The 20,320-nt window shown below is 44.2% G+C and overlaps 1 protein-coding gene across 4 annotated transcripts; it reads left to right on the top strand.

The window, feature by feature from the left end:
- Positions 1-4,367: 4,367 nt before the first annotated feature.
- On the top strand, positions 4,368-20,320 carry per2 (period circadian clock 2). Of its 4 annotated transcripts, none has more exons than XM_053437364.1 (23): positions 4,368-4,534; positions 7,413-7,967; positions 9,269-9,361; positions 9,613-9,767; positions 10,029-10,150; positions 10,529-10,730; positions 10,969-11,020; positions 11,127-11,269; positions 11,516-11,594; positions 11,714-11,820; positions 11,925-12,078; positions 12,168-12,282; positions 12,503-12,643; positions 12,799-12,889; positions 13,004-13,172; positions 13,313-13,437; positions 13,594-13,800; positions 14,203-14,466; positions 14,715-15,625; positions 17,469-17,706; positions 17,959-18,085; positions 18,804-18,954; positions 19,526-20,320. In XM_053437364.1, exons 2-23 carry the CDS (start codon positions 7,534-7,536, stop codon positions 19,670-19,672), a joined length of 4,227 nt encoding a protein of 1,408 aa, XP_053293339.1. In that variant the 5' UTR covers positions 4,368-4,534; positions 7,413-7,533; the 3' UTR covers positions 19,673-20,320. The 4 variants fall into 4 exon arrangements, with proteins under 4 accessions (XP_053293339.1, XP_053293337.1, XP_053293338.1 ...); XM_053437362.1 differs by having other exon boundaries at positions 13,001-13,172; XM_053437363.1 differs by lacking the exon at positions 4,368-4,534 and adding an exon at positions 4,806-4,942 and having other exon boundaries at positions 13,001-13,172.

Here is a 20,320-nt window from a genome sequence, read left to right as displayed (position 1 = left end):
AGTGAGAACGCCATCTGTAGCGTACGTCACGTTTGCGGCAGAGTGAGTTTTCATACAGGAGCACTGACACCCGCCCACGCGTCAGACAAACTGCATTTGGGAGGGAGCGTGTTCACAGACAGACGCAGCCGGGGCTGTGAGGCCTATAAATGGAATCACCGACATGCAAGCAACCAGATGTCTGCTTACATATAACGGACTGAGCACAGCATGTATCAGTGTCCTAAATGCGGGACAGGGAGATTGCCCCGTGCTCACTGCCAGCAGGAAGGGACTGAATCACATCCGGCTGATTGAATGCGAGATGGAAATTTGATGATGTGTGCAAAGTGCTAAAAGCTTTTATTAGGCTGGCGGTTATGTACGAAACAGAAACGTAAGAATTGAGGTGTCTTGTTGAATGGGACAGAAGTGCCCACCACACAAAGAGTGCAGGTCACTGCAAGTGTTTCACCTTCAATCCAATCATTGAGTTTTACTGAAAATTCTCAGCTGTACTGGCACACATCAGACAGACTTCAGCAGATCTGTGTTATATGTTCCCTCTAGTCAATGTGCTGGAGTTTTGTTATAATGTATGTTTCCTATACGTAATGTAATTGAGGTGTGTCATACTGTAAGTTCCCTATAGGTAATATACTGGAGATGTGTTATACTGTAAGTTCCCTATAATTAACGCACAGTTGGTTTGTTATACTGCATGTTCCCTACAAGTAATGTAAATGGCAAATGGTCTTAAACCCATTTACGCTCTTGGCAGTGTTTAGAAAACCTGCTACTTCGCTAACAAAAGGGAATACTGTAATGCTTGTTGTGTACGTAGCCTCGTAATCTTGAACTGCCTTTAGCAAAACATCCAGCAATATAAATGTAATTCCTTAAATCACCTTAGCTGTCATTCTTCTTACTTCAGTTGCCCCGCTCGTGTCAGGGAGGGAGGAAGACTTTCAGTTAACTCTTCTTTGTCCTATTGTACTCACAACGTCTATGGACTAATGATAACACACCGATTGGGCCAGTAACCATATCATTTATGTCACTTATGTAAAGCTTACCCGCTCCATATCAGATCTGCCGCCTCTCTTACACACTTCAAATCATAGTTTAAAACACATCTCTTCTCTTTGGCCTTCTTTTACAGTAGAGAACACTTTATCCCAGCATATTTGATTCGTTTTTTTAATCATGAGTGTTTTGATATATTAGGAATTGCTGTTTTCTTGTTGTATCTTTTACTTTGTAAAGCAATTTGCTCAGCCGTGTTGTTTTAAATGTGCTACATAAACAAAGTTGACATTGACCAAATAAAGAGATTTCAGAAGTTGTGTTTCTGCACAGTGTTCATGTGTCAAATGATGCACTCACTGAAGCAAGTAATTTTCCTAGGTCAGAAGTTTTTGTTTCTAGAATATCTATTCAAATGTGAATATGCTTTAGATGGATTGGTGGGTGGACTTTGTTTATCCTTAACTGGGAAATTCCCGGGTTTCAGCGGCAAGTATTGTTTTATTTTTGTGAGCAGGGTAGACTGTGATTTTGACTAATGTTCCATCATTTTGTCATGCAGCATTCATCCCACATGAACGTGTAAGTGGGGGAGGATGCAGCTGGGGTTTTCTCTGAGGTCACACATGCTTGGCACTCTCAGGCGCCCTCTCACCTTTTTCTATCGCGCTGGCTGAGCCCGCCACAGAGCACGAGGCAACCAGCACCAGTCAGAACAGGCGAGTGCTCTCTGCCATCTGGTGATCTGTTCCGCATGTGAAAACTTGTTTTTCTGTCTGGGTATAAATCCCACTGCAGACTCGGCTCCATCTGTGGACCCGCACACAGAATTAGATGATGAAGGTATCATGACATCAACAATTTTGCACTGTATATAAACACAGTTTTGTTTTAGCAACAGTGACTCACAGCATTAGACAACTACCTGCTCTCTATGTTATACATTTTTATATAAGCTATTTGTAATTCAGATTTTTTTTTACGTATATTTTTTTAGTTTAATGCATTTTAACAGCACTGACCATGCAATCATGATTTTTCTCAACTATAACAGCATAGAAAATCCCATTTACAGATCAATGCAAAGAAGTAGAAACTTCTAACTGCTAATTCTACTGTATTTGTGACGTCTCTGCCTAGAGCAGATGGTAAGACAGAAACCCAGCACCTGTCTGTGTGAATGGATGTCAGTAAGTGTGGCAGGTTAATTCCTCACTAGTGTGTCAGGATGGAAATAATTATTCTAAAGACAAGATACACTTATACTTTAGCTTTATACCCTGTTTACAGTGAGCAGATTCATCTGTGTCTCGTCAACACTTTTGTATAAAAGTGCTAAAGTTATTTTACTGTGGTGCATAATGGATCAGTGATATTCTAGCTATTCGAATTCCTTTCTGAGAGGAAGCTGGTTTGCAAGCGTCTCCCTGCATCTGTCGGTTTCCTCCAGGTGGTCTGTCTTCTCACACAGTCCTTAGACCTATGATAGAGTCAAACTGTCCATGGTGCTCCCTGCCACTTGTCTATTGTGAGTTGGGTAATGCTTCAGCCCCTCATCATGATTCAAACAGAAAGTCAGAAAGAAATGTCAAAACGCAGGTGGTCAATAAACACGACACATAAAAATGATCAAGTTCATGAATTCTATCACATATTATTAGTCAGTGTAATTAAAGTAAAAAGTGTTTGCATTGTTGGCATCAGTTAACACACATTGCGGCCAAAATCTGTAAATTCATCACTAACAAGTGATTTGACCTGCAGCAGGCAGGAGTCCAAACCAGACCCAACCACTAGGGGGTGTTATCACCAACTCTAAAGAAAAGATCCACAACCCAAGGAGTGTATGTGTGTACTTGTGTGTGTGTGTGTGTGTGTGTGTGTGTGTGTGTGTGTGTGTGTGTGTGTGTGTGTGTGTGTGTGTGTGTGTGTGTGTGTGTGTGTGTGTGTGTGAGATATATTTCATCTGCCTTTTGGCTGCCACACTTTGCTGCTGTGTTTTCTTTTCTAAATTTGGCCTGAAATGCTTAACTGCTGTGTTTTCTTTTCTAGATTTTGCCTAAACGTTTAGCTGCCGCAGCAGTAAAGTTAATTGCCACACTTTGCTGCCGCGGTGTTCTTATCTAGATTTTGCCTGAAAAGCTTAACTGCTGTGTTTTCTATTCTAGATTTTGGCTGCTGCACTTTACCGGTGAATTCGTTTTCTAGATTTTGGCTGCCAAACTTTACTGCCACGTTTTTCTTTTCTAGATTTTGCCTGCCACGCTCACTGCCATGGTATTCTTTGCTAGATTTTGCCTAAACACTTAACAGTTGTGTTTTCTTTTCTAGATATTGGCAGCAACACTTCACTGCTGTGTTGCCTTTCCAGATTTGGGCTGCCAGGCTTAGCTGTTGTGTTTTCTTTTGTAGATTTTGCCTGAAACAATTAACTGCAGTGTTTTCTTTTCTGGATTTTGCCGAAACGCTTTGCTGCTGTGTTTTCTTTACTAGATTTTGGCTGCCACACTTTACTGCCATGTTGTCTTTTCTAAATTTTGCATGTATGTGGGTGTATATACAAATCTCTCTAACTCAAATATATATGTGTTTGTGTGTGTGTGTGCGTTAATTATTAAATGCATAATATTTATATAAATGTATGTATTGATATCTGAAAATTACAATTTATCTGTATACAAAGGCTATATATAATCAATGTTATGCACATTTAGGCTGTATACACAACACATCTCTGCAACAGGACTCACACAAAGTGTTTTGGTTATTTTATACGTATTTTTCGACGAAATGCAGCTGCACCCTCAACAGTCACATCCCTGCACAGATTTGATATAAGGCTCAATATATTAAATAACAGTCAGGATTTTGTGTTATTTCACATTTCTTTTAGAGAGTCAAGGATTTTGTGTTATTTCACATTTATTTTAGAGAGTCAAGGAACTTCTCTGCTGCGTGAATGACCAACAATTCAAGCCGCAGCGGCCACGCGGCCACGCGCACACTTGTATAACAGTTTAGATAACAGCGCGGTGCCGCGCGCAGCCAACCATCGGCATCACTCCATTCACCGGCAGCTGCGTCCCGTTGATTTGCTCTCTCCTCATTCACGCTGGTGGCGGCGTGGTGAGTTTCCACGTGAACGCGGTGACATCCTTATGTAAAGAGAGTGGCTGCCTAGCTGACCAATTGCAACGAGGACCGGCGACTTCCGCGACCGTGCCCATGGAGGCAGGAGGCGCCGATTGGTCCAGAGCATCGTGACGCGGTGACGAGCAGCTTTCTGGACCAATAGGCGCACGGAGGTAGGAGGGGCTCAGAGCAGAGCACGGAATGAGGTCACAGCTCAGCTGTAGATACAGAGCACAGTCCCGACGTGAGCGGAAAGTTCAGCTGGAGAGCGCGGTGTGTCGGACGGACTCAGAACCAGAAGCAACCGAAAGCTGGAACCAACCACTGACAGCCGCCATACCAGCACGGGCTCATCTCACGGACCCACCGGAAGCCGCAGAGCAGCTGCTCCTGACAGGTTGGTGGAGTTTCTGCTTGTTCGCTCGAGCGTCGTTGTTTTAAAAAAACGTGTCCACTGCAGATGACAACAGTGTTGACATGTCGCATTAAGAACATGGGAAGTGTCGGGTTGACTGGAGGAAGCGTGGAAGTTGAATAAGTGTGTCAGAATGCGGGTCAGCCCCTGTCAGTAGACGAAGCAGCCTCCAGCCCTGCCCACATAACACACATGTGTGTCGTGCCATCGTGTGTCACATGAGAAATACGCCTGAGATAAACAGCAGTGCAGACAGAGATGTGAGGAGACTGTCTAGCTGCTCCGGTCCAGTTTGCGTTACTGTCATGGCCACGGAAGAAGAGCACAGCACTTACATAAAGGACACGCTGCGACTTGGAATCGTCCATTCATAATGATGAATGGCTTCAAGTGAGTTGCAATGTATTTGATTACTTTTGCAGAGTGTTTGAGTGCTCTGCATCCGGCCTGGGACAAATTCCCCACGCCCACCTTTTTTCCACTTATCTGAAATCAAACTTTACCTCAAAAATCAAACCTGCATTCTCTTTTCCTTCACACTCGGCTCAGCTGATGCAGACTAAAAGATATCTTCCAGTGAAATAGAAATATAGAGTGAATGAAAAAAACACAATGAATCCAGAAGAAACCTACTCTGATAACAAGAGAGGATTGTGATTCATGCAGCTCTTGTAACCAGGTGTCAGCCGGCGTCTACCCATGTTGTCTGCAGGGAAGATATTTTTCTCTAAAATAATGTTTCAAAAAATTAATAATGAACGCATTCTTTTTTGTATGAATTCTAATAATAATAAGACTGGAAATGATATCACCGAAACGTGAAAGTTGCATAACTGTGTCAGTGGGAGGGTCAGGCCCAGTCAGTAGACCAAGCTCCCTCCAGCCCTGACCACATGACAGCAGCTAACACACATTTATGTAAGGGCAGTGAAGGCGTCACGCAGTCAGGCTGACGGTGCTCCAGTTGACTGATCACTGTGCATATTGTGTTGAGATCTGGTGTCAGTGTGTGTCACATGAAAAATAGACCTTACATAAACAGCCCAGTGCAGCAGCAGCAGCAGACACAGATGTGAGGAGACTGTCTTGCTGCTCCAGTCCAGTTTGCATAACTGTCTTGGCCATGAAAGAAGAGCACCGCACTTACATAAAGGACACGCTGCGTCTTGGAAGTGTCCATTCACAATGAAGATGTTCATGTCCATGGCTTCAAGTGAGAATATGAACGAAAAAAAAGTAATTTTGATCTACATCTGGATACTCCTTATCAAAGTTTAAATGAGCATTTGTTATCGTCACTCTACTAAGAGTGCACTTTACAAATGGTATATGCAACATTGCAAATTTAAATTATCTGAGTATAGTAGAGGTTTCAGTTCTTAAACGATTCTTTTTTAGAGAAAGTGTATGGCAAGCCTTTTTTTTAATTATTGGTCTACCACAACCTTCACTTAGAATTTCTGATTCAACCTCTTACTTGAAAGAATGAGTAATTTCACATGTTGACATTTATTGTCGCCATCACCTGTGCCAGCAAGAAACCTGATCAAATACAATCTAATTTAAATTTTCCGACCTTTAATTTAATGGTTGTAGGTCCAGTCTGAATGGACTGTTCCTTTTTCTACAGCAACATGTTCCCAAGGGCCCAGAATGACTGTTTGATTGCATTAACATGAGTGACAGTGCTTGAGTAGAGCACTATGTACGCAACCTGTGATCGTGTTTCTATCATCTATACCTTGTTAGACCACCTGCTCCTCGCTTCTCCTCCATTTCATTGATGTAACTGCCTCGTTCACCTGCTGCCAGCCGCTGTGCACTTTGGAAGGAAACACATCATACATGACATTTAAATGTGTCATGGCCTGTGTTTATACAAAAGCTATAGAAGAGTATTAGTAACGGGTTTAAAAAAGGAAGTTTTTTTTTTTCATCTTGCCTTCTGAGATTTACAAAAAATATAAAGAATTAAGTTGACGTGTTATTAAATTCTCACTTAATTTTGAATTTCGAGAATAAAGTACTGATAATCTCCATCAAGGAGAACATGTTCTCACCCTGTCAATTTGTGGTTGGTTGGTTTGTCAGCAGGATGATGCAAAGATCTGGTTGATGCACATTTCATTGATTTCCGTGGGAATAATTCACGGATATTAGCACAGTGGTGGTTGTAACTAGAATAAGCTCTTGGCCTAATTACTCGGGCATGCGGACAGTCAGCTCTAGAATTTAGGACTTTACTTTGAGTGGTAGTCACTTCTTCTGCTGCAGCACTTGCCAAAAAGCTTCTCTGTGCAAAAGAGTAAGCAAACTTGGTCAGCAGTTTGTGCAGAACAGTTCAGGAGATGTAATATCGCCTGGCTGAGTAATATCATGTCACAGTTGGATCGTCCCCTATGTGTATTCAAAGGCCTGCTATGAAGGGGGTTTGGATTTGATTCTTCAGACTCACAAAGCTGGTCTTGAGTGCTGTACTTTGCGGAGAAGGCAGGTCACTCACGGCTCTATTGTACCGTGCTCGCTCCCAAGGGGGGCTGACTCACCACACACTGACCCAATTCAGACATCAGCAGGGATGAAAACCCTGTACAGGTCAGGTTTGTGACAAACCGGATTGCATAATAGTGAACTCTCTAGCATCTAGGGCCGGAGGAGGAGTTGATCTTTAACAAACAAGTTTTATCACTTTGCGATAAAGGTTTGCTAAAATCTTGACAATCTTTTCAAGTGATCAGCTGTTTAAGAACTAGTGCAGTGCTCATAAACCTGTCTGCCTGGAATGGGCTGTTTGCTTGAGCTGTGGTGCATTCTCGTTGCTTGATGGGTACTGACGTGTGAAACACCTCTCTCTCAACAGATCTATCCACTTCCTACCACATTCCCTGCAGTGACACCCCTGTTAAAATGGGGTGATTGTTGTTGTTATATCTTCATCCAACAAATTGAACTGGAACAAGCCCAGTGCCGCACATATCCTGATGTCTGAAAATTCAAATTCCAAACTCTACCACTTCGCAATTCTGGAGGACCAGGAGGGAGCCTCAGGCTGCAGAGCATCCACGTCCTGCAGCTCCATGCCGAGAAGGGCCTCTGGGTGCAGCTCGATGGCACAGCTGCAACGGACTGGAGGTTACAACCAAGGTGGGCCCAACCTCGGCCTCGCCTCGGAGGGCAGCGACAGCAGTGGCCAGGACCCCCCCGCCTTGCTGCACACCCATCGCAAGAACACCCGCTCTCGCTCGCTTCCTGAGGAGGACGTGGAGATGAAGAGCAGTGGGTCGAGTGGAAGCGGGACCGAATCGCACGGCAATGAGAGTCACGGCAGCCACAGCCACGGCCACAGCTCGATGGGCAGTTCAAATGGAAACAGCAAAGACTCTGCCCTGCAGGAATCTTCTGAAAGCAACAAAAGGTCAGTCGTGTTTGATGACATGATCATTGGGCCGTATCTTTTTCTGGTGTGCTGAAAAGAGCGGTAGACTGGAGAGGAACGCTTAATTTCCCTTCCTTCTGCCCTCATAGTTAATATTCACAGATTCAGAAAATCTCCAAGGCTGAATAGATGAACAATCACATCTGTTTCACCACCCACCACCAGAGTCTTTGTCTTTAGTCACTAGGACAAAATATTTCCATGACGCACTAAGGATTGTGTGGACATGAATACAGCCTGACCAAAAATAGTTTTTTAAACTATGCAGTAGGAGTACAGAGCGGATATTGACCATTAAGGAAAAGAAAGTCACACGCTTCAGCGCCTTAGTATTGCCACAGCAACGCGGTATTTGTCTCTGTTTATTACTTGGCAGAGCGAACAGATTTGTGAGCTTTCAAGTTGTTGTTTTTCTCCCAGTCCCTCTTCCTGTCTTAAATCTTAAACAGAACCTCCTGTTCCTCTTTGAGAGGTCTCCTCTGGTGACACTAATACATGTTCAGTCTAAAACTAGCTCTTGCTTACTTGGTTACTGAAGGCTTTACCTGCTAGTTCGATACCTGCTTGTTCTCTGGGAGGCTATTTGGGAAGGTGTCTTCTATTATTAGCCAGGTAAGCAGGTTATTCACAGCAGCAAATTAACAAATCAGTGTCTCAGACAGCTGTTAATAGCCGTTAGTTAATCTTGCTGGCTAATGCAGTGGACTACATACCCACACAGATCAGTGGAAGAGTCCAGTTCCTGCACATTAACAGTTCGAGGCCTTGAATTAAACTGACTGCAACTTTGTTTTCATAAAAACGAACAAAAAGCAAAAATACCTTCCCTCTTCTGCTTGTAACCAACCTGTAATTTCCTGTTCTCATGAAATCTACCGACAATGCAACCAGAATTTCCAGCAGCACCCCTGCTGTCAGATGTATTCAGTCTGCAGCTCTTTCTATATTTGTGCTGTGCCCCTGTTGTGCTAGAGATGCACTTAAGGTCCTCAGGGAGGTGAGACTGACCTCAGATTTGAAGTGTTTTCTTCTCTTACCTGGCTCCTTAATGAGAATTGAAGCATACAGTACATGCTGTTCCCCCAGTCGCGCCCACAAAGACAGAAAGCAGCTGATCTTTTTTGGGGATCACCTTATCAACAACCCACATTGTAAAGCCGAACATAGCTTCTTTTTTTAATCCCAAGGGATTGTTAGAGCCTAGGCAGAGGGGTGGGCTCTACTGAGGGACATTTTAGTTTTCGCTGCCTAATGTTCACTTGTCGTCGTCTCCCCCACAGCTCCAACTCCCACAGCTCGTCTCCTCCCAGCAGCTCAAATGCCTTCAGTCTGCTGAGCTCAGAGCAGGACAACCCCTCGACCAGTGGCTGCAGGTAAGACCAGTAACTGCGGCTGAAACACTTGTCACCTGAAAGTCACATTTTTATTTAAAATCTTTAGAGCCCAACCGATGTAGATTTTTGGGGTCAATGCCGATACAGTGTGTCTGTACCCTAATCGAACAGGCTCTAATTCTCATACATTGTGAGTTATCTTCTCCTTTCATTGTCTAATCTCTTTCGAGGGACACTTTTCCTTGCTGCAAAATCTGACTGGCCCTCTTTTGTCGTTGTGCAACCCACAGTAGTCAGGAGTCCGCCAAAGCCAAGACGCAGAAGGAGCTGATTAAAACCCTGAAAGAGCTGAAGCTTCACCTGCCTGCTGAGAAGAGAAGTGGTAGCAAGTCCTCCACGTTGAACATGCTCAAGCACGCGCTGCACTGTGTCAAACAGGTGGAAGGTAAGGCTGAGCTTTGTGAACCCTTCACAAGTAAATTCATAAATACAGCTGCTGGTTATAAGAACTTGTTAGCAGCTAATGGTAAGAGATGAGCAGGCTGGGGTTCAGTTGTACAGATGCAGCTCGGTTGTTAAACAATAGGATGTATTTTAGTGCAACACTGAGAAATCTTTCATCATTAATACATGACTACAGTGTGAGTAGATCATCTGCTGTTCACGGTGCGTATGTATTCATCAGACATTGCCTTTATTTCTACAGCCAATGAGGAGTATTACCAGCTTCTGATGACCAATGACAGTCAACCCTCAGGCCCGGATGTGTCTTCTTACACAATAGAGGAAATAGACAGCATTACGTCTGAGTACACCCTCAAGAACAATGTGAGTAACTGAGTATATGATCACTGAGTAATAATCATAGACTGTGTGTAAGTTGTTATATACATATATATAAATACTTTTTTGTTTGGTTCCCTCCACTTACATGGAGGGGGGATTGACAATCTATACTGCAGCCAGCCACCAGGTGGCGATTGAGACACTTTGGTTTCACTTTCATGTCATCCATCTTTATAAACAGTCCATGATGATTGTTTTTACTATAACACTGATATTTATGTTCTTTGACAAGAATAACAATTCATTAATGTTTGTCCACTTTGCTTGAATAATGAAGGTTTGAACAAAAAAACTTTAATGTTACTGCATTCAAGTATTCTTTTGTATTCATCCCACAAATTTGGCCTTTGTGTTCCACAGGACATTTTTGCAGTGGCAGTGTCACTGACCACGGGACGCATCGTCTACATTTCGGATCAGGCCGCCTCCATCCTCAACTGCAAGAGAGAGGTGTTCAAAAACACAAAATTCGTGGAGTTCCTGCCGCCACAGGATGTGAGCGTGTTTTACAGCTTCACAACGCCGTACCGCCTGCCGTCATGGAGCATGTGTACTGGAGCAGGTACAAAAACAACACAACATCTGAAAAATCTGACTTGACTTGATAAACCTCAGACCCAGAGCTGCACTTTTTCTGTTTCGCTTCGACCCGTGTATGCCTGGGAATAAATAAAGAACTCAATTCTGGGTAAATTCATCTCATTAAGTGCAGCGCTGTTCTGAACTAATCAAAGCTTGATTGAGACCCCCCCCCCCCCCTCCTTTATCTGAATTAAAACATTTTTCTTTACCCCTTTCAGAGTCATCCCCGCCTGACATCATGCAGGACAAATCCTTCTTCTGTCGTATCAGGTAAAAATAACGGCACAGCAACCCCTGGTGTTCATATTCTTGAAATCTGTTTGTGAATAGACCATCCCTGTCTAACTTAGCTCATCTTATACATTCTAAATTACAGCGGTGGTAAAGAGTGTGAGGGCATCATGCAGTACTATCCCTTCCGCATGACACCGTATCGGATGAAGGTTCAGGACACCGTCCACTCTGAGGACCAGTTCTGCTGCCTCCTCCTGGCTGAGAGGGTTCACTCTGGTTATGATGGTAAGTGCCTGACTGCAGGTTTTGAGGAAAAACCTGATTTAATATCACATTTCTATTTGTTATCCAGGCACACTTGCTTCTATCAGTTATATTTCTTCTATATTAAATTGTTTTAATTTATCAGAAATAGTCATATTACTACTTTGAATAGAAATTGTGTTTTAAATCAGCACCTTTCCCCAGTTTGTACTCCTGTCAAAGGTTTAACATTTTTAACAATTTCACAAATTGTCTTCCTTTTTAAAGCACCCAGAATTCCCTCAGACAAGCGGATCTTCACCACCACACACACTCCCAGTTGTGTGTTCCAGGATGTCGATGAGCGGTAAGCCACGACAGAAATGCTTTTAATGCTGAGCCACAAAAACTCAAATGTAGCACCAAATCACACAAGGACATCGTGGAACTAAATAACTGAGATGATACATGTTTTATTTGTATCAGGGCTGTTCCTCTCCTCGGGTACCTCCCTCAGGACCTGATCGGCACATCCCTCCTGCTCCACCTGCATCCCAATGACCGACCCATCATGATGGCCATTCACAGAAAGAGTGAGTCTACAGAATTATAAAGCTCAAGACATAATTTCCTATGTCTGCACTGCAAATCTGTCCACACACTGTTCTAACTTGGGATTTGGGGGTTTTGTGTATAGTCCTTCAATACGCAGGGCAGCCATTTGACCACTCATCAATCCGCTTCTGTGCACGAAACGGAGAGTACGTCATCCTCGACACCAGCTGGTCCAGTTTCGTCAACCCCTGGAGCCGCAAGGTCTCATTTGTCATTGGGAGACACAAAGTTCGCATGTGAGTATCAGTCTTATAAATATCTAAACAGATGCACAGTTTAAACGTTCCTGATTTTCATCGACTGATGTTTTGTCGTTGTCCAACAGGGGCCCCGTGAATGAAGATGTTTTTGTGGCCCGGGCCTCCTCTCTCGGGGAGACAAAGACCATGGACTCTGACATCCAGGATATGACAGAGCAGATCCACCGCCTCCTGCTACAGGTGAGGGAGGATGACAAATGAAAATATTTAAGGATGTTCAGTATGGATTAAGAATGAAGGCAGAATCTTTTAGTCGTGGTAAATCCTAGAAGAAAAGCCCTGGGATTAGAGCAACATTTTCCTTTCAAAAGACAAATCAGGCGAATAGACACTTGGATTAATTTAGCCAGTTCTACATCATCTTCTTCCTTTTAATCTTCCCTCTCTTTTCTCTGATTAGCCGGTTCATAACAGTGGGTCAAGTGGCCACGGCAGTCTGAACAGCAATGACCACCTTTTGGGACTGTCCTCCTCAAGTGAGAGCATTAACAAGAGCAAGGTGCTGCGAGAGGAGGAGGAACTGATCAGCAAAGCCAGACCAGTGAGTACCAGTCAAATACGATGTGGCCATACCTGGACACAATCATACAATAACGGTCCATAGTCCTGGGTTTAGTGACTTATATACAAAATATTACACGAAACATAGAAAGAAAATATTATTTCTGACCACAGCGTCTTGTCTCTATCTCACAGCGAACTTTTCAGGAAATCTGCCATGGGGTTCACCTTCAGAAGAGTCAGGAGCAGCAGACACCCAAACCAGACAACAAGAAAAGCATCAGCAGTAAGTCCAGCTGATAAGCTGCAGACGCATATTTGTGTGTAAAATGTATGCAAATAATCATATATTCGTCTAAGCGCATCAATCGTCCCCTAACCACTGGCTTCTCCCCAGTAGAGTCTTCACAGAAGAGCCCAGCTGTGGTGCAGACCGAAGAATCGCCAACCCCTCTCAAGGAGCCGTGGTCTATGGAGGAGAGCCAGACATCTGTTCAGGAGGAGCTGGCCTTCAATGACCAGACTGTCTACTCCTACCAGCAGATCAGCTGTTTGGACAGCGTCGTCAGGTACAAAATTGACATGATTTTAATAAATAGAAGCTGTGATCCCCAAATTTCCTATAAATAATATAACGACAGATTATATATATTATAACTAATTGTCAATAAGAGATGGTAAACTGATCAGTGTGTTGTGCTTCCTGCAGGTATTTGGAGAACTGTATTGTTCCCATCAACATGAAGAGGAAGTGTCAGTCTTCTTCCAACACCACATCCTCCAACTCGGATGAGGACAAACAGAAAGGGAGCAGCAACATCCAGTTGTCTGAAGGTAAGGCACTGCTTCTGTTCACACCTCGAAAGGAAACTTATTGTCACATCATCACATAAAGCTTCTAATCTCTTCACACTTTGCTCTTTAAACTCTCTCAGACTCTACATTCAGAACACAGTGTCAGTATGTCTTCTCCTCTGTTCTCTTTGGCAGAACCAGCTTTGTTAAAGGATCAGTCTGGAGTTTCTGCTATGGATGATCGAGACAAAAAGTCCGGTGATGCCGCCACTGCAGTAGTTGGCACTTCGCTGCCCCTGCCTGTACCTAACAAACCGGAGAGTGTGGTGTCGGTCACCAGCCAGTGTAGCTACAGTAGCACCTTAGTGCATGTTGGTGACAAGAAACCTCAACCTGAGTCAGGTACAGTGCAGTGAAAAAACATTTATCTCCAAAATAACGTCATCTCTTACTGCATATTTTTACAAAGATATCAGATCAGAAGAAAAATTGAACCAGAGTTAAAGGTTCAGTGTGTAAGATGTAAGTGAAAGAGATTGCTCAATGGCCACTCTGATGACTATGATAGTCCAAAAACTCGAGGAAATCTCTCTTTAATTTGGGGCCACTCAGACTTACACTCAATCTCACAACCTGGTGATGTAGTAAAAGACGTAGATAATATGTCATACTACACCTACAGTACCAATGGGCCATTATTTTACCGGCCACTACCGGCCTTTCGCTTATTGTCATTTTCACTGCAAACTTTTCACCTGTTACTGGACTGTGTGTTAAGTAGTTTCCCCACTGTCATCTGTGCAGAGATCATAGAGGATGTACCAGGAGCGGGGGAGATGACAGAATCCTGCCTGAACGCTGGGGCTCCTCATTGCGCTGTTTCACCTCCCAGTCAGGAGAGGGAGTCCTACAAGAAACTGGGACTGACCAAGCAGGTGTTGGCGGCCCACACGCAGAAGGAGGAGCAGGCCTTCCTGCATCGCTTCAAAGAGCTCAGTAGACTCACAACGCTGCAAGCCAACTGCTCCGAGTACCTGGAGCGCCAGCGAGAGCAGATCGCCAGTGATGGTACCACTGAACACCACACTGACTCATAATCTCTGTCATACATCATACTTTATGGGTTAATCTTCAAATTGCATTAATCGTTTTTGGCTTAACAATGTAATTTGTAAGAACTGTGGCCAACGTAACTTAATAGAAGTCATATGGGGCAAGAGGCAGAAGTAGTTACATGATTTTCCAAACTTATTTCGTTGAGGAAAATGTCTAAATCACTTATCACTCAACCCATTTTGTTCTTCTCGACCCTCCAGCTGTGCCCGCTGCTCGGCCCTTCAAACAGGCTGGACTGGTTACAGAGCCCGTCGCACGGCGAGGAACACGCAACAAGAAGACCAAGTCGAAGCGAGCGAGGCAGGTTGAGTCCTCGGACAGCACGGAGTCACACTACAGTCATCGGCATCTGCGGCAACCTCGCATAAACCATGGCCTTAACCCCACCTGCTGGTCCTCCTCTGACACCTCGCAGTCCCCGTACGCCATGACCTACCCGGCCATGATCCCAGGCTTCCCTCTCCAGGGTTACCCCACACCTGCTTCCATAGCGACTCACACAGATCCCCCTCTAGCAAATTTTGGGGACAACCCAACTGCCCAAGCCCCTTCCTACCCGCCATCTATCCATCCTGTTCCCTTCAACACCCCCATGGTCACCCCCATGGTCACCCCCATGGTCACCCCCATGGTGGCTTATGTGCTGCCAAACTACATGTACTCTGCAATGACCCCCGGGCCTCAACCACCACAGCCAGTGTACCACGCAGAGACCGGAGGCTTCACCACCCCAACACATCCTTTTTGTCAGGCTGCCTTCCCAGGCCAGGGCACTTTCATGGTTCAACCCTCCTTCGGTGTCCAGAATCACTTCAACCCCCAGAACCTTTTTGCCCCCACGGCCGGGTACATGACCCCATCGTACCACCTCCCTCTATCCACGGAAATCCCAAAGGGCCTGGCAGAGACCCAGTCTCGCCCATCGTCGCCCCAGTCTGGATTGGGAGGAGGTCCAGCATCCCCACCTCTGTTCCAGTCTGGCTGCAGTTCACCCCTCAACCTGCTGGAGCTTGAGCTGTCTGCAGACCTCCTGGACAACACAATGCTGCCCCCTGGAGGACAAGGGAACACCGCTGAAAGGGAGAAAGGAGCAATCGGCACTCCATCCAAGGTGAGGGGGCTGAAGCAAGTAAACAAGGAAATATCCCTCTCTCTGTTGCTGTCTTCTTTCTCTCTCCTTTCCTCCCCAAATCTTCCAAAGCGTGTGCCTGATATTCTCCTTAAACTGTCAGGATAAATGTCAATGCCTCACTGAACTTTTTCATTGAGGTTTGTGTTGACCCCCATAGGGAGGCTGTGGCGTGGTCCCACAATAATCTTTTGTCTCATAGCCCCCTGTGATGTAATTGAATCATCGCAGTGATTTCTCAGTTAAAGTGCCAGTATTTCACTGTTGTATTGCTATGCCATATGTGAAGTCGAATCCATCTCGACTACTCCAATGAAATGTGGCCAAGGGTATTAACACGTGATGTTATTATCCCTTTAGCCGTCTCTCAGTCTCCTTGGTCCTCCTGGACCGTTGTTTTGCGAGTGCACGTGCTGTGCCTGTGAGCGTTTGTCTTGGGATAAAGTGTTCTCTAGGCTGAGGGCTTACAGCAATGAGGTAGGCGATTCAACAGAAAACCTCTATACTTCTCCAATCCCATTTCTTCCCAAATCATATGTCTGTAACAGTTTCTCCTATTATTCCTTTTCATGACTTATGATTTGCACTATCCTTATCTGTTGAAGAAAATATATTGCGTTGTATTTTTGACGCATGAGACTGAGAAACATAAGGATAACCTTCATAGCTAGAGATGTTCCAATACAATATTTACCTTCACAAAGCAGACTCTGATACCTGGACTTTGTGTATCATCTGATATCGTGTACTGACCCAGTATCAGTACATTTGAAAATATAACAACATATATAACATGTTGTAACAGCTGTAGGCTACCGGCCCTGTATGGAAGTGATGGCTGCTGTTAGTTTTGTATGGTCTGGCTCAGGTTAAACCCTTTAACAAACAAATACATACTGGGCATAAATGCCATAGAACTTGTTTTATTATCTAGTTTGAGAGTCAAAACTGAAAAAGAAAACAAACTAATAAATCTAGGGAAACCCAAACAATTTCTTCCTTTTAAATAGCTTAAAACTGAAGTCTTGGATACAGTAAATGTTGCCACGTTGCATGAAATACTGTGACATTTTAGGAAGCTCTAACTGACACTACCGGAAACCCCTTCCTCATCGATATGTGTTTTCCTTGAATGGAATATTGCAGTTTTATCTGGGTGGAACTACTACACTTTAAAGAAGTTGTATCGGATCAGTACATAGGTTTGCGTACTCACCGGTGCCCGACCCGACATTTTCAGCAGTATCAGAGGCATTTCCTTTGCTGGTATCGGTATTAGAACATCTTTGATTAGTACTGTATGTATGACTTGTTGCACATGTTCTCTTTGATTTTGCATGAAAGGCCTCTGAGGCTTGAACCACATTAATAACATCAGTAGTTGAATCCAATTTTAGCATCATTGGTGACGCACCGTTGTTTTCTCTGTGTTCTTTTGTATTTAGATTTGACCAGGAACACACAAAGAATGTTTACAATTATCCACTGCTTACATATTGATCTTTTCACTTTCGCACTATATTTTACATTCTCCTTTAAATCAGCAAGAGATGAATCGAGATTACTGTAATGTTTCTAACTGAGCTCAACCTTTAATGGTGTGATATGGTGCACCAGGTTATCGATGAGGCAGACTGATTTTCATGCTCCTCACAGATATTTAATCCAAATGGAGGCTTCAAATGCAGAGGCAAGGCGCAACACAACTCATGACACTGCGCCTGCCTGTTTCATAAAGAAGCACTAGTCGAAGGGAGCACTGCAGTCCATCTCTGAAGTCCGGCTCCTCTTTAATGCTTTTGTTTTTATGTTGTTTTTTTTTCAGGCAAGCTCACGTGGCAGCGGGAACACCAGTGATGCGAACTCTTTATCCAGCGGCATGTTGGACATTCTGCTCCAAGAGGACTCTTGTTCAGGCACAGGCTCGGCCACCTCGGGGTCCATGGGCTCAGGGTCCAACGGACGTGGAACCTCGGCCAGCGGGACGTCCAACAGCCGTACATCTAATAGCAGGACATCAGGCAGTGGAGTGTCGGCGAGTGGGACCTCCGGCAGTGGAACAGGTCCGAACATAACTTTTTACATCTCATGGATTGCATTAGATAAAATCAACCTGACAAAACCTCTGGGGGGGGGGGGGGGGGGGGGATTCAGCAGAACAGAGTTACAAGTCACATCAGCTTTGTTTAAAGAAGGCATATTGTTCTCATATTGTTCTTTATGGATCATCATTTTACTTAAAAAGATTTACATGGTTTAATGTAAAAAAAAAATATGTAAAACTCATCACTGTACGTTGTCCTGTTTGTTTACAGGAAGCAACAACAGCAGTAAATACTTTGGCAGCGTGGACTCATCCCAGAACAGCCAGAAGGTCAAAGGTCATCTGAGCGGCAGCGACGAAAGGCCCGTGGACATGGAGCAGAGCGAACAGTTCATCAGGTATGTACTGCAGGACACACTGTGGCTGCTCATGGCATGGGGGTGCAGCCAATCCGGATTATGGTAGTGGCTCTCTAGACACTGTTGTGTTAGATAATCAAAGTTCTGTATTTGTTGTGGAAGGGTAAGAGTACCCCGGTAATAGACTGGTTTACCTTTTAAGACTGTGGAGGATACTGTGAGTTCAGCCAAGAGGCAGGAAGTACACATCTCATCGCATACATACACAATAAGTTCTCCCTGCAAAACTGCAGGGAGTTTGCAGTTTTGCAGGGAGACTACTGCTGTAGATAAAAAGGGGTGAACAGCCGTGCAGTTTGTTTTATTGTTTGTATTTCGCTCAAGGTGAATTGTCCCTGTGCCTTTGTGCCTGCCGCAAAGAATGATGTTCTGATATGTTGAATTTAGAAATAAGAATCAGGATGGAGTGATATTTTCCACCACCAGATGGCACCCTTACGTTAGCACAGTGGATAGATAATAGAAGCCAGACAGTCAATGGGCCTGTCAGCAGATGATTATCAGCAGAGTCTCTGTTTTTACTGAAGTGTTGCAGGAAGTGGTGGAGACAAATAGAGCGAAACAATCATCCTTTTCTCTGTTGTTGTCAGAGGAAGGGATCTTGTTATTGTTCAGAGTTTGTCAAACCCTCAAAAAGCGCTGTCAGATACGACTGTTGGGTTGTGTGCTGAGTGCCTGTGTTTGCTTGTGTGTGCAGTGACATCCAGCAAGTGCTCAGAGAGGACAGGGAGAAGCTGCGGCTGCTGCACAAGAACCAGCCATGCTTCTCTGAGGAGCAGAAGAAGGAGCTGATGGAGGTCCACCCCTGGATGAAGAATGGAGGTCAACCCAAGGCCATAGACATCAAGGTATAATATTTATAGTCCATTATTGGAATGAGAATTATATATGTGATGAATAGATTTATGGGTTGATATGTCTATTACAGTTTGGATGTGTCTGTATCCTTCTGTCCCAAAGTAGATATGGCAAAAAAAACACTGTCAAAAGATGTGAAATTCATTATATAGTTAAATAATAACTTAGGTTTTTAAGAAGGAGACCTCTACATTTTTATGGATAACATAACTTATTTTAAGATTGTCACTCTTACAGATTTTATCTTTCATATGACAAACATCATATGAAAAGGTTTTTCTATAGACCTGACGTTTTCCGATGAATTTTCCAGTCAGTTGTCTATATGGGACTTTACAGAGGGGCCATACTCTTAGACAGATGTAGATGAAGTTGTCAACTTAGAAAGACAACAAGATTCAATAGCTTTTGGTGATAAGAACTGATGCCGGTATCGATATGCTGTGTTCTTCCCATGTGAAAGAGAAATGTCCAGACCCACTTTTGCACATTGTATCTCCTCCTCTGCTCCTCTCACCCTCTCGCTTTAATAACTCATGTAAACCTGTGTGTGTTTTCCAGGTGTGTTCCTGCTGTGACGGCGCCTCAGAGGCAGCTACAGTATCAACCGCATCAGCAGCAGCAGCAGTAGCAGCAGCGATGGCGGACTATCAGCCGGCCCTGGACATCAGTGACACAGAGACGGGGGGAGGTCGGCTGCCAGCATAGGCCCAGAGACAAGCTGTCAAACACGGTCATTGCTTCCTGCCACGGCCCTTCGCTTGTCTCCAGCTCACAGACGCACACCAGCCAGACAATGAACTGCTCCAGATTTTCAGAGGGACATTAATTGACTTTGAAGATGGACTTGGAAGATGGATTCCCATAAAAATCTTCATTCCTGTCTCTGTCTTGCTGTTTCAAGAGTTGTACCAGTTAAAATATCAAAGAAAACCGGCTCAAATATGGTTGAATGTAATGTGAAGTGGTCATTAAATGATATTTTATTTTGATACACTTACAAGCTGCAGGAGGTAGGATTCTGTTGGCGCTAGCGAGGGTTGCTTGGCTCGATGACAGAGCATGTTCGTTTCCATTTGTTTCTGCGTAGCACTTTGGCAAAGATGCGCAGAGAGAAGACGATGTGCAGAGGTCAAACAAACACAGAGTTAAAGGCTGCTTTGCACACACGCCAGGAAGTGGCACAGGGGTGAACTAGCCGCTGTGATCACGTTAGTTCCTTTTTCTTACAGAGAGCAACAGACTCTGTGACGACTTTCTCTACCTCCATCCTCAGCAGGGGTGGGAGAAACGCTCAGATAGGAGTACAATCACAATGCAAGGACAATCTATTAAAAGTCTGGATTCAAAAAGTTT

This window comes from Pleuronectes platessa, chromosome 13 (genome assembly GCF_947347685.1).
Source record: "Pleuronectes platessa chromosome 13, fPlePla1.1, whole genome shotgun sequence".
Taxonomy (NCBI): domain Eukaryota; kingdom Metazoa; phylum Chordata; class Actinopteri; order Pleuronectiformes; family Pleuronectidae; genus Pleuronectes; species Pleuronectes platessa.
This window is presented reverse-complemented; position numbering and strand designations above follow the sequence as displayed.

What these genes read in the sequence shown, in the direction of transcription:
- per2 (XM_053437362.1), top strand. Translation starts at nt 7,534, where the DNA reads ATGTCTGAAAATTCAAATTCCAAACTCTACCACTTCGCAATTCTGGAG. An exon ending in CAACATCCAGTTGTCTGAAG is followed by an intron (nt 13,438 to 13,593) that starts GTAAGGCACTGC and finishes TCTCTTTGGCAG; the next exon opens with AACCAGCTTTGTTAAAGGAT. An exon ending in CCAAGGCCATAGACATCAAG is followed by an intron (nt 18,955 to 19,525) that starts GTATAATATTTA and finishes TGTGTTTTCCAG; the next exon opens with GTGTGTTCCTGCTGTGACGG.